Source organism: Hippoglossus stenolepis, chromosome 6, assembly GCF_022539355.2.
Source record: "Hippoglossus stenolepis isolate QCI-W04-F060 chromosome 6, HSTE1.2, whole genome shotgun sequence".
NCBI lineage: Eukaryota > Metazoa > Chordata > Actinopteri > Pleuronectiformes > Pleuronectidae > Hippoglossus > Hippoglossus stenolepis.
This window is the reverse complement of record NC_061488.1, coordinates 14,061,463-14,076,266: the sequence shown is the minus strand read 5'-3', so window position 1 is coordinate 14,076,266 and position 14,804 is coordinate 14,061,463. Positions and strand designations below refer to the sequence as shown.

At 43.9% G+C, this 14,804-nt stretch overlaps 1 protein-coding gene across 3 annotated transcripts in view; it reads right to left on the bottom strand.

The window, feature by feature from the left end:
• The window catches only part of cpne5a (copine Va), a 71,043-nt gene extending 58,912 nt beyond the window's left edge, over window positions 1–12,131 (bottom strand). For all 3 annotated transcript variants that reach the window (XM_035160322.2, XM_035160323.2, XM_035160324.2), the window contains exon 1: window positions 11,653–12,131. In XM_035160322.2, the coding sequence (XP_035016213.1) occupies window positions 11,653–11,933 (281 nt within the window). In that variant the 5' untranslated portion in view covers window positions 11,934–12,131. The remainder of the gene's footprint in view (window positions 1–11,652) is intronic.
• Between the last annotated feature and the right edge of the window lie 2,673 nt (window positions 12,132–14,804).

Below are 14,804 nucleotides of genomic sequence, written 5' to 3'. Positions count from 1 at the left end.
TATAAGCGAATTTCACGTTTAATAAAATGTTTGCATTGACTTTGTATGTAATCTCGACGCACCAGGCATTTAGCTGATGGCTTGGTTGTGCTGGTATTGGTGGGTGGATAGGGAATGCATTATGCCAGTGTCAGAGAGGAGAGCTCGCAGTGCAACCATAAAGGACACCAAGGAACATTCAGAATATCTTTTTCCGATTTGTTTTTCTCAGGTGTTGCATCTCAGTCTTATAAAAAATGCATGGTGCAGTTCCATTTTTCATTTTATTTTTTATCACTTTTAAGGTCGCCTTTTATGCAGGGTTTATATATTCATTATCATATCGCGCTGACAAAAATATGTTTTATCCATCAGCACTGACGACAACACAGAGGGAAGTGTGATGTAAAGCTCTGGCAGCTCAGCATCACTGCAGCACGGTGGTGAGGAGTGTAGCTGGTTTGTGCTTTGGTGTCTCTGACCTCGGGGCGGAAAGCATCGAGCCACAACGCACACTACTACATACTGTATGAGGACTTCACCGCTCACTGCAACATGGTACCATCAATACATCGAGCATCGAGCAGGCCCTTCACTATGCATCCCTGGGCTAAATTAGAAGCCCATTTCATATTCACTGCAGCGTCCTGGAGTCACTGGAGGCCAGAGCGTGCTCACGGGTGCCGCACTGTTTTCCCACCTCAGATCCGGCTCTTGTGGAGTTATGTAAGTCACGCTCATTCAGTTCCTGTTACGTCTCCCTCGGTTTTGAACCACAACCAAAGTAAAAACAGGCTACTACAGCCTGCCAGGATCCCTACAACAGCCCCAGCATCATCAAACAAAGCACAAACTTCAGTCACTGCGGAGATATTCAGTTCACCGACACTGATTCATCATCCAACATCTTTTCGAGCCGCCAGACTCTCACTGATTATCTCATTCAAGATAAGAATTGCAATCAGCATTAACATATTTTAATCGATTTTAATTTTTTTGCCTTTTCCAGGCTGGATTTTATCATTTTTTTAGGGGGAAATTCTGAGATATTTTCCCCCAACAACTCTGCTCATTCCTTTTAGTGTCCCCTCCTCTCACTGCAGATGATCTAATCAAACAGACATTACCTTCGAAATATAGGACGAATCCACCATCAGTCACCTTCATTCAACATTTTAGATGACACTTTCCAGATGGCCACAACAAAATTAGCATATCAATGTATTGCAAGAGCCAAGAGTATAAATATGTCTTGTTTCTGGTTGCTGAGCAGTGTCAATAAATAACTTGCAGTTCAGAACAATCCTCATCCCTTTAGGGGACAGCCAGGATTTCAATGAATATAGATTGGATTTCAGGACTGAATCCAAGCAACAGGACATCATTCATGTGCACGTCGATCATGGACATGAAATCTTCTGTCACAGGGGTACGTGGGGGAGATAACAGATGTAGCTTCGGCAGGTATTAGCCTTAAGCTTAACCTGACTAGAGTTGGAACATTATCAGCGTAATTATCGCTGGAGATAACAACTTCATCCGTGACTAACTGCCTCTTTAAATCCACCGGTTACTGTCTGGCATCCGTAACCCTCAGACAATTAGCTCGTCCATCACCGTTTCCTGTGTCTCAGTTCGGAGGAGAGTGCACATGCACATGAAAAATGGGGAGACATGACATCCTATTTCACTTTTGTCTTAGATTACTGTGGAAAACAAGCCTTCAAGTTTGCATGCCCGCGATGACAAGAAGTGATTAGAATTCACGTCTATACACCAACACAAATTAATCCTCCATCTCACCGTGCACATGGCCAGAGACCACTGCAGGATGAGAATTAACATCTCAGATAATCTGTCTGCTTTCACCGGAGTGACGCTGCAGCCTGTTTCAAAAAGTAACCACTTCTCTCCACAAACCTCAGTGGGATAAGAGAAGAAGATCATTATCACGAAAGCTCCTGCTGAGAAAAGTTGGTTGACGAGGATGAAGTTCATTAAAAAAGTAGGACAAAAGTAATAAGACCCAGCTACGTTTCATCCACACATTTCATACACCAACCTGGTTTCAGACCATTAGTGAAAGACGGGAATCGAAAAATTGGCTAACACCACTTTTCTTATTCCTCTTGATGTCCCCGCCTTCATTAAATCTCCATGTGTGATAATCTCCTTTTGTCATATATATATTTTATATTTTGTGGGAAATTCTAGGGCTACGTCCACATTTACACATATGGCCAGCAAGTAACGAGCTTATGTTTTTCAAATGAGTCGATATTGATAATAATCACAACAAATGTCAAATTACTAATTATTTTAATTCTGACTTTCGCTCCTCAATGAGGATGCGATTAGAAAATCTTCCTTCTGAGCAGAGAATGACAAACACTTTGTTATGTAATGTTACACTGAGTTATACCTCCTCACAGTGTTTACACAAGGCATAAGCAATGCACTTATATTAGACTTTTCCTACGCTGCTATTGATGAAAGTCATATTGCGATAGTTATTGATATTGTTTTACTGCCCAGCTCTACTTATACCTTTTAATAACCACTGCACATGAAAATTGATTTCACTTAAAGTTTAATTGCTTTTTTTCCCTATTACCCGCAGCAAAAAATTGTTTATTAATGAGTGCTTTGTTCTTGAGGTTGTTGGTTATGCATACTTAATTAAATTAGTAAGCCAGGACCAGGAAAATCTGTAAAATGCTGAAAGTAGCGCCACTAAATGGATGCATGTGCTCTGCAATCAAATCTGCATTTGGTTGAATAAATGTGAGCAAGTGTTTTGCTTGGTGAAAGTAGTGAGAAACATTTCCATCTCCAGCCAAGCGTGAATAGGGTTTGACCTCCAAAATTGTGGCCGGGCGCTGAGATCTAATTTAAAAGAATATATGAGGAATACGTGCTCCCTCTTAGTCAGATTCATGGAGACATTTTAGCGGCTCCGTCTTCCATCTGATTGACTATTAAATTTTAAAAATGTGGAAAATTAATTCCTGCACCCGCAGTGCCTTATTGTCAGCACTCCTTTAATTCTCCATTTTCTCAAGAGTTGCCGAAATCATAATTGGCACCTTGGAGAAAAAAGCAGTTCATTCAGTGGAAAGCAATTTTCAATAATCACCAATATGGCCGGCTGGGTCCTGTATGAACTGCTGCCTCATTGCCTCTTAAAAGCAAATGGAACCTTGAGAGTCCGTGAGTGGGTTAGAGGAAGGAAGGAAAGTCTCTTTGTCACGTTAGAAACAATAGGAGATGGCTGGGAGCGGAAAATGAAGAATGGTTTCACTCTCATTTCACTCCCCCCCCCACCGCCTGTGGCCCTATACTCTTTCTCTGAAAACACACATTTTCTTTCCACTCACACACCACAGGGTCAGGAGGTCCATTTTTTTGTCGAATACAACCTTAAGCAGCGTCTCAGGGGTCAAAAGGTCAGAGAATAAAAAGGAATACACATACGCTGCTGCAGGGGTTCATCCAGCCTTTGATAGAAACCGGTGGAATTCCTCAATCGAAACCGAAATGTGGAGTTTTCCATGGGGGCATTTTAATTTACAAAATCGACTTCACAATTTGTTTTGCGTGAGAAGTCATCAGATCCAGGCTGAAATTAAAACAAACGATATAAACAACTGATAAAAAACCTGAAGCTCTTGCGCATTTCATTAGTAGAAATGATCTGTATCTGAATTGCATAAGTGAATCCCCACATGGCGACAGATGATGATGTTGTGTTGCTTGTGTCTTGATCTAAAAAAAATGAAAAAAGATGAAATCCACTCCATTACATCCAGTGACAGACCCCATCTGCTGACCTTTACTGGGATGCCACCAGGTGTCTTCTTCTCCTCGTCCATCTGTTTAATTATTCTGTCTCTGTCCAACCTGGGATCCCTGCACCAGGGCGACATCCTCACTGGCACTGACAGAATCTCAGTCATAGAACTGCTCTCCTGCTCGCGTAATAAATGTGAATGTGACTACGATGTGACTCCCTGTTTCCGGTTGGCTTTCGCTGTGTGACTAATGTCTGACCTGGGAATAATATCACTGCTAATTGCACACCGTGACAGCTCGGAGTGCGCGGTGCACTTAGCCCACTATGAATTCATGCCAATTTCATCTCTCTGTTCCACCTGAAAAAACCCCAGGCTGCAAATATCGTTCGCGGGTGGAACATAACCAGTGTACTTGAGACAGGCAACATAAAGCACTAGTACACCATAGGAACAAGTCAGGCACAGTAAAGCAGCCCTAATCTTACTGACGTTTTACTTTGAAATGACAGGAGCTGATGATTAAATAGAGACATGAAGAAAAGACATGGATTCAGTGGAGTGTTGAGCGGGGGGACCCGGGTCGATTTCAAATAGTGATAATGATAATAAAGCATGGAAGGAATTCTCTCTGAGGGTAACACTAATTGAGATTAGTGAGGGATGAGATGACTGCGAGCGGACCTGATGGGATAAGAAGCCTCGATGAGTCTTGACAGGTGACAGCAGACACAGACAGGTAAGCGGACATAAACCTCGATGAGCTCGAACTGACGAACCCCAACTAGCGCTGCGTGTATTCAGAGGTCGATCACTTAAGTTCTATTTTACTTTCTACCTTTTGAGGTAAATAGACTTTGTCCATAATCAGTTTTTGGCAAATTAGGAGATTTTGTGAAACTCACCTGATCACTGATTAAAGTGACAAGTTCCTCTTGTGTTGAACTCTGCTGAGTAGCTATTAGTGGGCCATTACCACCTGGTGCCTGATTGACTCATGAGCAGGGGGTGTGGTCAGCACAGCTGTAGCCAACCATCATCACCTCTGGTTTAAAAAGCAGGAATTGTTTGAAGCGTCTGTGAAGACTCATCGTACGAAGACTCGGAGGATAAAGACAAAGGAGTCTTTCGTTGGAGTCTTCGGGGAGGCTGAGGGGGAGGCAGAGCATAAAGCTGCTGTTTCTTTTTATTTGAATATGTGTATACTTTCCGGGCGCATTACTACTCGTAGATACTATAGGCCTTGCACTCGTTCACACCAATACCTTTCCTCTCTTATCTATCCCACCCGTTCCACACATACCCAACATCTTGTCACAGTGACTTTATGTCACACACTCGACTTGAAATGTAAACACTGGACTGTAAGTAAGTGCTCCAGGAAGTTTCTCAACAGACGACCTGATAATCAGATTATCAGAGAGAACTGCCTTTGTATTTGACTTCACGAAATGGAAGCTGCACTAGTGGATTTTTAAGATCTAGATCTTTATCTAGTGGGTCACCGCTGCTGATAATCGCTGATGATTAATTGCCCTACAGGTGTCCATGTGTTATCAACATGTTTTATCTGTTGACGTTGTATTTTTTTTTACCTCAGCCAAGGAGGTTATGTTTTCATATGCTTTTGTTTGTTTGAAAGCAAGATTACGCAAAAGGTACTGGAACGGATCACAAAACTTGGTGGACGGATTTGGTATGGATCATGGAAGGAACCGTTAAAACCGGATGCAGGGATTTTTTACCCCACTTTCTTTATCATCGTGAGATGGCAAGTTTTTTCAACATTTTCACCAATTTACCAAAGAATAACTCATGGGTCTTGATGAAAAAGAAAATCAGACACATTAAGGGAACTTAATTTTATGAGTGTGTGAAATTTGGTGCAGTCGGATTTAATTTTAAAAAAGGGACTGTTGGGCCTTGGCGAGGTAGGAGCTCTACTGAGTACCATTTTTAACATCTGTTTTAGGATCTATTTTTCTATAATTTTTAAGGGTTCTGATTTTATTTGTTTTTACAAAAAGTCAACTTACAATTTTGCACAACTATGACGATCTCACGTTTCTGTTTTTTGACACTTTGTTTTTCATTGCTGTAGCTTGGTGGCTAGTTATGTAAATAGATTAATCATTATTAACCATTAATCTTCCATTTTGCTTATTTATGATTGTTCAATTGTTTTCTCTAAAGCCACAAGGTATATTTGCAAAACTATCATATAGAGTATGAGGTTTCACTTGTAAAGTGATGGCCACTCACTCACACAGCCTTCAGGTGCACTTTGTGGATCAGTATTTTGGCCAAGGACACATGCGGAATGGAGGAGATGGGATTTGAACCACCGACCTTCCGATTAGTGGACACTCACAAAAAAATCCTCATGGTACTTCATCACACCCTAACTGTCCATATTGGCACTGTCCGTGTAAACTAATAAATCCAAATACTTTCACGTCTGTTTGATTCAGTGGTTTGCGTACACTGTCAATTTCCACATCATGTCTCCTTTCCAGTGTCTGGTAAATGTTCACTCCAGTAAAATGCAGCATTTACACTGTCAGACAGTCAGCAGTAAGTGGAGTAGATGCCATGGACACTACTTTCGCCTTCCACTCTAGTCTGAGTCGAACAAGCCACTGATCTGGTATTCATGATTTCATAAATGGAAATTTTTGGAGAGCTCCATATTTACAAGATGTGACTTTTGTCTGACATTTATAAAGATTTTTTGGAACTTTGCGATGCTTTGTTCTTCAACTTTTCTTTTTAACACTGAAAGGCACAAAATGGATCTATTTTTTAAACACATCTGATGGTTCGGCTCTGCAGCTTTTTTAGCAAAGGCAAACGCTCATTCTCTCCCACAAAGGCTGAAACTGTACAATCCATCCATTATCTACAGTATAATGCTTATCCTTTGAGGGTTGCAGGGGGAGCTGGAGCCAATCACAGCTGACGTTGGGTGAGAGGCAGGGTACACCCTGGACAGGTCAAGCAAGAAACTAGCATAAACACGACAATGACTGTAACTACGACAGATTCCTACCTCAGGTTGGTCTACAGACATGACAAAGATCTGATAACGAGTAGCTTGTTAAGCCCATAAGCTAAGACTGTCAACAAGTAAGAGATCCTGAGCATATGCAACATAATGTGGTGAAATCTTCACCGAGCAACCTGTCTCCCTTTGTACAAATCCACCACCGGCTCTCATATTTCCCAGAGACGCTGTGATCTTGGGTCAAACGTCCCTCGACACAGACATCCACTCACACACTCTGCTGACCCTTCAGGTTCCTCTGGAAATAGTGACAAAAGCAGTTCGATACCTCCAAGCCAAGAGGGACCGCTTTGATTTATTTTAGCAACGCCGCACTATGACTTCTCCTGTCACTCCAATCAACACTTTCAGATGACACAGGCAACATGCAGGGTGTTATAAACCACTGGCACCACAACTGTGCTTCTGCGGGATCCCCCCTCTGCTGTCATACATCCCAAATGAGAATATATTAATAACACTGACACCACCACAAGCCAAGTGTCTGGGATCCAAACTCATTTTCACTGTGTCAGGGGTTCATGCATAATCATCCGCTTCATCGACCTGTGAGACTCGCCTGCTGCAATCTAAACATCCCCAAAATTAGACGAAAAAAGACAAAAAAACCTGTCTCCTCTTGGCACCCTCGTGTCTCTCAGCCTTGATCCCCGAAACAGATGTGACACATCACCCACAGACTCGAGCCGCCATACAAGATAAGAGCTGCGAGGCGGCCTCAGGTCAGGGTTAACCCAGAACGCGATATGAAGACAACGGCAGAGCAAAAACACTGCAAATTTAAACTTCTCTCCGACACAGACAGAGATGTTTTATTCATAATTTAAACTCTTGCGCAAAGCCAACTATTTCCTGCCGGGGGAAAACAAAAGGATGTTTCAACAAGACAAACCAGGTCACAGGGTTTGATTGAATGTGTAGCCACGACTGGATGAGACTAACGGCAACAACAGCTATTAACACAACAACCGCAGCAGAGTTACAGGCCATAACAACACACTCGAATAAACAATAGGTTGGTTACGCAGCTTGAATCCCAATTGCGCTGCTCAAGCTATTGTTTTTGACAGATCGAGCAGCGATGCAACACCCCACTAATCGTCCTGATGATTTCATTAAACTTCCTCCTCTGCTGCAACGATTGCCTGGAGAGGAGCTCAGATGGAGAAGCATGCCCCGAGTTTCCAGACTGACCCCCGGGGGAAGAGCAATCAGTGGCCTCGTGTGCCAGGAACGCTCTCCTGCGAGCATTTGTCACAGGTTGGTGGCAGTCACGTGACCTCTTGTGTGTTTCGGCAGGTAATGAATCCCTCGGGAGCAGAGGGGCCCGGCTGAGTTAGATCCCCGAGCTATGGAATGCATTGATTGGATGCAGTGCTCCTCGAACCAATCTATCACAGCAAATGAACGGTTATAGTGAGCACGGGAGCGACGGCAGAGACAGAGGAAGGAGAAGACATCTTCATCCTGATGAAATGAGCAATCGAGGCTGATAAAGTTTGATGATCAAGCTGTCAGGTGGGAGGCCGAGTGCAGTGGAAGGGAGGGTGGCTTTGTCAGCCGATTCCACTTTTAACAGAAGACATGTGGTCTGCTTTGATGCGCTGCAAAGGACCAATAACTTTTTATAGTACGCCCTCATTGATTTGTTAAAATTTGGATTAAAATTCCAGCTGCATCGTCATCCCTGGTTGTTTTCTTGGAGGTTAAGAGAAAATCATATACTTAAAATGAGACAGTGTCCAAATCATACTGCTCTTTTATTTCCCCTCCCTCCTCTCTTAATGGTTACTATCTATAAGAGATGGCAACATGTAATCTGTCAGGTGAAAGAAATAATTTTGCTCTTTTTGCTGATAGAGTCAGAGTTGTCAGGATTAAATGTCCTGGACAATACTAAAATCCAGGACATGGGTCTGCACTGTGATGATCAAATAAACAGGGGAAAATATTATTTTCCCAAAATGAAAATTCATGTGTCGAGCGTTTAAGGGCTTTGTGAGTTTTTGTCAGTGTGCACATTTTTCCCAGCGTTCATTACTAAAACTGTGCTTCACAGAGCTGGAGCCCCAGCTTCCCTGAAGTCATTGTACATGGGAACTCTGAGACGGTCTGGTAAACTGAGATATAGAAAGGGCACATTCCACAATCCACCAGGATTTATATTTACTACTCTGCACATAAATAAGGCATGATGTAGCAAACTGCATAGACAACTCCTGAAATATTCATCAGAGCTGCTTAAATATTAACTAATGAACAACCTCATTACTGCCACGCAAAAGGTGGGATGACGCCTGTTTAATCACCAGGGGGCCGCCGGCCCTAACCCACTGAACTGTATTTACTGGCATGCGTTCGGTTTCCGCAGATGTCGGAACAGAGGACACTATTGTTTGAAGAGCCGTCAAATGGCGAAGCTGGAGTGCAGCCCCTGCAGCAGAGGAGCAGATGTACTTGGCTCGGCTCACTGGCTGACCTGTGAGTAAAACCAATCACAGCCATAGATGGTGGTACAATGTGCCATCCCGCCGATATACACTTGTTTTGATAAGAGGTTGTCTGCCTCAGTTCCTCCAGTTTTTCATGGGGCGTGCTGCCATATTGGCAGAGGGTTGGGACAATGCCTGTAGGGCTGCACGCCACAATTCAGTTTCATGCACATTGCAGTCTCTGGGCTTTCAGGCTCAGTGAATCAATTACGGAGTTGTAGAGCCTGTGCCGCTCACCCTCGACACCCATTGTTTCCATTTGCTGCTATTGGACTAACACAGTTGCTGATAATGGCTGCATGCATGGTCGTGTATTTCACATTTGTTCATCCTTCGAGCTGTCCAGTGCTTGATCTCTGATTCAGTCCTCACACATGAGCAACTGTAACAATCCCCACGAGTCACAAAGAAGAAGAGACTGGACCTGAAGAATTTCCATGTAAAACAGACCAATGCTTCAAGGCCAAGTGATGGTAAATGGTCTGTATTGATATGGTGATTTTCCAGTCTTAATGACCTGTTAAAGAGCTTTACAGTACAGTTTTGCCGATCACCCATTTACACACTTTCATTCAGTGCATCTTTGCGCAGCCCATTCTCTATCATACATCTATCATGCCATTCCGTTGGAGGCAATTTGGAGTTCAGTATCTTGCCTGAGGACACTTCACCACGCAGAATGGGGGGAGCCGGGGATCTAACCGCCAACCTTCTGGTTAGTGGACAACCCGTCCTATACCTCCTGAGCCACAGCTGCTAAGTGAAAGCAGCAATGAGCTTTTCTTCTGCTATCAAATCGTGTGCTGGAGCAGGTCTTTATTTGGGGAGATGTTAATGACAGACGAGGGAGCTGCAGATCCACAGAGCCTGGAGGCATCAACACAGATTCCAGCCTAAAGTATGAAAAACAATAACAACACTGCGTACCAAGAGGGAAATAACAGTCCAGCTGCAACTCACACCAAACGCCCCGAAATAGATAAAACACACACAAAAAACACGCAACCTTGGCTTCATGCAGCCTTACACACACACTTGCTCTTGCCTTTTTTTCATACAGTGGACCTGGGGAACAATGGTGTTCATCTTCTTTAAACTGCCTCCACACCCCCCCACCGCTGCGCCGTCCTCTCAACCGGCCCACTCTGTATTCTGCATAATTAATGTGCATAATGCATATTCTGTATAATGAATCAATATCCAGGGTGAATTATAAGGTCGCCTACGTGGCAACAGCAACGCTAGATTTCAAAGTGGCTGATGAAGCAGATTGTCACAACTAAATGAACAGTAGAGACAGATTGTCCCTCCGAATCACTGACTTGAGTGAAGGAGAGATTAGAAGAAGAATAGCAGCGGGTGTTTGGTTGATAAATCTCCAGCCTGTGGTTTTGTGTACATTCATTTTTTAAATGGCTACAGGATCACTTTTTCATCATTGTCATTATTTTACATGCATATATAGGACTGATGTAGCCAGGAGGTGAGAACAGCTAAACACTGTGGATCAGGGCCAAGTGACACCCTGCTGGAAGAAACACACATTAACATCAACTTCCATAATTAACACTGAACCAACCAGTCGACCTAACCGACCTAACCGCTGCACTGTATAGGTTGCAGCAGCACAGTGGCTCTACCTGCAACCAGAGCTGCCCCACCCATATCCAGCTCAATGGTAATGTGCTTTTGGGGGAATACAGTTAAACGCCCATGCACAAGCAGAGGGGGCAAATCATGGTCTTCACGTTTCTGCAACAAACTGCTGGCAAACGCTTAGCATGACACGCAGCCGCAGGGGGTAATATCTCCTGTGGCACGCAAAGTGGCGCGCGCACAGCCCTCACGAGACTCAACGGTGGATCAGATGATGATTTATCTAAACAAACAGTAAAACCGCAAATGGCGAAATAAACTGGGTGAAACCAAAAATACGCAAAAGTTCAGAGATGCTCACATTTAAAGCGATTTATTGAGGAACATATAGACATTAGTGCAATGGTATTTGGACACTGTGTTAATTCATTATTTAAAACTATGAGGACATGTCTCTTATTCTGACACATCACAGTGAGGTCTTGTCTTGGTTCTTTGTACCAAAGACAAAATATCTGCGAGTATTTTTTTTAAAGTTTTAAATCTGTAAAATAGATCATCTTTTTTCAGACACAGATATTCAGTCTTTCTGTCTAAACACAAATGTGTAATTGCTCGTTTGCTCTTCTCCTTACAATGTCCAGTCTGGTCACAGCAAACCGCATCCAAAGAGCGCGGAGCTCCCCGAACCATGACGCAGACGCAGCGGCAGAAGACTGGACTCACTCACCTGCAGGACACGGTGATCTCCACTTTGGTGGCCGGGATGCTCCCACTGATGGGGTCGAAGTCATGGACCGTCGCCGTGGCCTCCACTTTGTCCATAACGTCCCCCTCCATGTGTGCGGGAGACCCGGGCCAACAGCAACCCCCGACCCGAGCGAGTCCCTCTGAACCTGGAGAGCCCGGCGGTGGAGAGGTTCGGCGCGGCGCGGCGCACGGGCGAGCAGGAGCGGATACGGTCCAGGCGAAGCTCCTAGGTGCTGTCCATTGGACGGGCAACAACTGCATGGAAAGTTACATGTGGGGAAGCTGCAGCGCCGAGGAGACTGATCTGACTGAGGTGGGATCACATGCCAGGACGCATCAGCGCCAACTCCGCTGTTTCCCAGGCAAAGACTGAGCTCTTCAGCCAGAGGAGCGCTGGAAAAGTAAGCGCTGGGAACTCCACCCCTCCTGTCTGCATTCTCCTGCATGCTGGGCTGCGACTGACACTCGCTGCAGATTCAAGCTATTGATCTGTGGCTGGATGGATCGTTATTTAAAACCAAATTTGGTTTTAAGAGGCTCTAACGGGAAAATAAATAAGCACAGAGGGTCGTGAATAGTTTGCATTTCATCCATTATCCCCTCAGAACAGAGGCATCCCCTAAAGGTGAAATATTATGACTGAATTGATCCAGCTATTAAGAGTGAACATTTCTCCTGTTACTGTTTATATTCAAGAAACCTAAGGCTCAAATTAACGTCTAAATGAAATGTTGAAGCAGAAACTTTGGGTCACATGAATGGATGAATAGTTCATTTTCACAGATTATTAAAATTACACCAGCTCCTGCAGAGCCACCAGCTCTTAACGCTAATTGAAAGGCTGCTTGATGCTCCTTCAGTATCTGGACAGCTCCTCAAACTCCTGCAGCCTCAGTCACACCCTCCTTCCTGTTTATCCTGCCAATACATATTTCCACACACCACACACACACACACACACACACACACACACACACACACACACACACACACACACACCCTGGCTACTGTATATTCATCACCGGGAGACTGCATGGGAGGCTGTGTTCTCCCTGGGGAGCTCCATTTCCGATTCATTAGTAATCCGCCTGGTGAAATGTGAAGGAATTCAAACTGTGAAACGAATAATTCAAAGGTAAACCGCTGCAGCAACTCTGTGGACACTGTGTATGTGTCTATCTGTGTGGTACCGCCATCAGTCACTGCAACCAACTACCGGGAAATCACAGACGACAGGATCAGTGGTCAGAGTGATTGTTTCTCTCCTGCAAAACTGTTTTTAAGAAATCCCTCCCCGTGTCCCCTGAAACCAGCCACTCAGTTATCCGTGGTAAATAGGCAACTTCCTCTCACATGGAGATGGAGAATAAACTCTCAACAAATCATCTGTTTTCGCTCAGAACTGCCTCCGTTTGTGACATCATCATACTCTCCATGTCGCACACTGTGGCACCTTCCATTTTCACACTTGAACACTCGTGCAGCCACAGAAACTGTGTTTATGTGGTCCACGCTACAAGCTATCCAGCATTCTCAAGCATCGTTTCAGAGGGGTGAGCACTGTGGGAGGTCTACGCACATGGGTAATGTGCTGCTGTATGTACAGTTATACACCTGGGAGGGGAACTTAGGCTGATTGGGGGATGAGGGCTGCATATTTTGGACACTGCCTCATTATTACTCATGTTCCCTCTGTAATTAGGCCTCAGGTTGGCCCTAGGTTGGTTGATTTTGCCCACCCTTCAATGTGCTTTTCCTATAGCCGCCTGCTGAGTGGGTCTCTGCTGTTCCCGCCCGGTGCCGCCCGGCTTCCTACAGCTCTGGCAGGAGCATAATTACTGCTGTGTGTGTGTGTGTGTGTGTGTGTGTGTGTGTGTGTGTGTGTGTGTGTGTGTGTGTGTGTGTGGTACCACCAGGACGGCTCAGTATCAGCAGGAGGAGGAGGCCGGGGTTCAAACTCAAACATAGCTGAAGATCTGCGGTTACAACAGCCGACACTGCAACAAGAACAGAAGCTTAAAGTTAAGGACAGTTACAGTGACTCCAGAACTGTTTGTAGCAAACCAGACCCCCCCCTGACCATTACAGGATAAGTGGTATATATATTGTATACATATAATGGATTGTTGGAATATTGGAACATTTAGTCCACTACATTCAACTGACATCTGTTACTCTACAAATACAGATGTATATTTAAATTACAGATCCCCTCCATGCAGACAAGTTTTCTTTGTTTCTATTTGAAGCAGTAAATCATGTCTGATACGACTTTTCATCCCAAAACGTTCAACTATCTGGTTCAAATTACCACAACTGCTACACTCAAAGCACTCATACGCACATAAAAAGATGAAAAAAGAAGTTGAGTGAGAAATTAATCAAAACGAGCCTCAGAGAGGAATAAAAGAGAAAAAATAGTTATAGAAAGATCAGGGCAGGTCCTTCACATTTTCTCACCTTAACACCTGCAGGGGGATTCTGAGGATGTTCATTCAGGTGCCAAATACTTTCAATTACTGAAAATACAGCGAAAGAACAGTTTGATCTGTTGGTTTCACAGCTGTTCTACATTTAGACGGGTGTAACTAGGTGTAATTTGCACCTTTGCATGAGCACCAACATATCACCATGTGTAGTCGAGGTACTGTCCTCGTGTAACAGAAGCTTCTATAGACAGCATGTGTACAGAAGGGAATAAGTGCACACCTCCACCAAGCCCAGTAGTTCACGTAAATTCAATCCAACTGCAACACATTTCATACACACACACATATAGATATCAGTTCCCTTAATGTGACCGATAATTTCAACAAGATGACAGAATATTTAAAAAAGCCCCGTCTCACCAATGTTTACGAAAGTGATAAAAAAAATTCCTGGATCTGCCCCCTGATCTGGATCTGACTGATGCCACATCCTTCAACCAAGTTTCATGGTAATCTGTCCAGTAGTTTAAGCATAATCTTTTCTAGTATTTCTTTTACAAACTGAATGTGTGATAAAATATTATAATCACAGAAGCCTTAAGTATCACAACTTTCGCTTTAAGTATATTTTCCTGGTAATTCGTACCATACATATTTTAACTGCATGAGGCAACATTGTGAATGCAGGAATTTTATCTGTGAC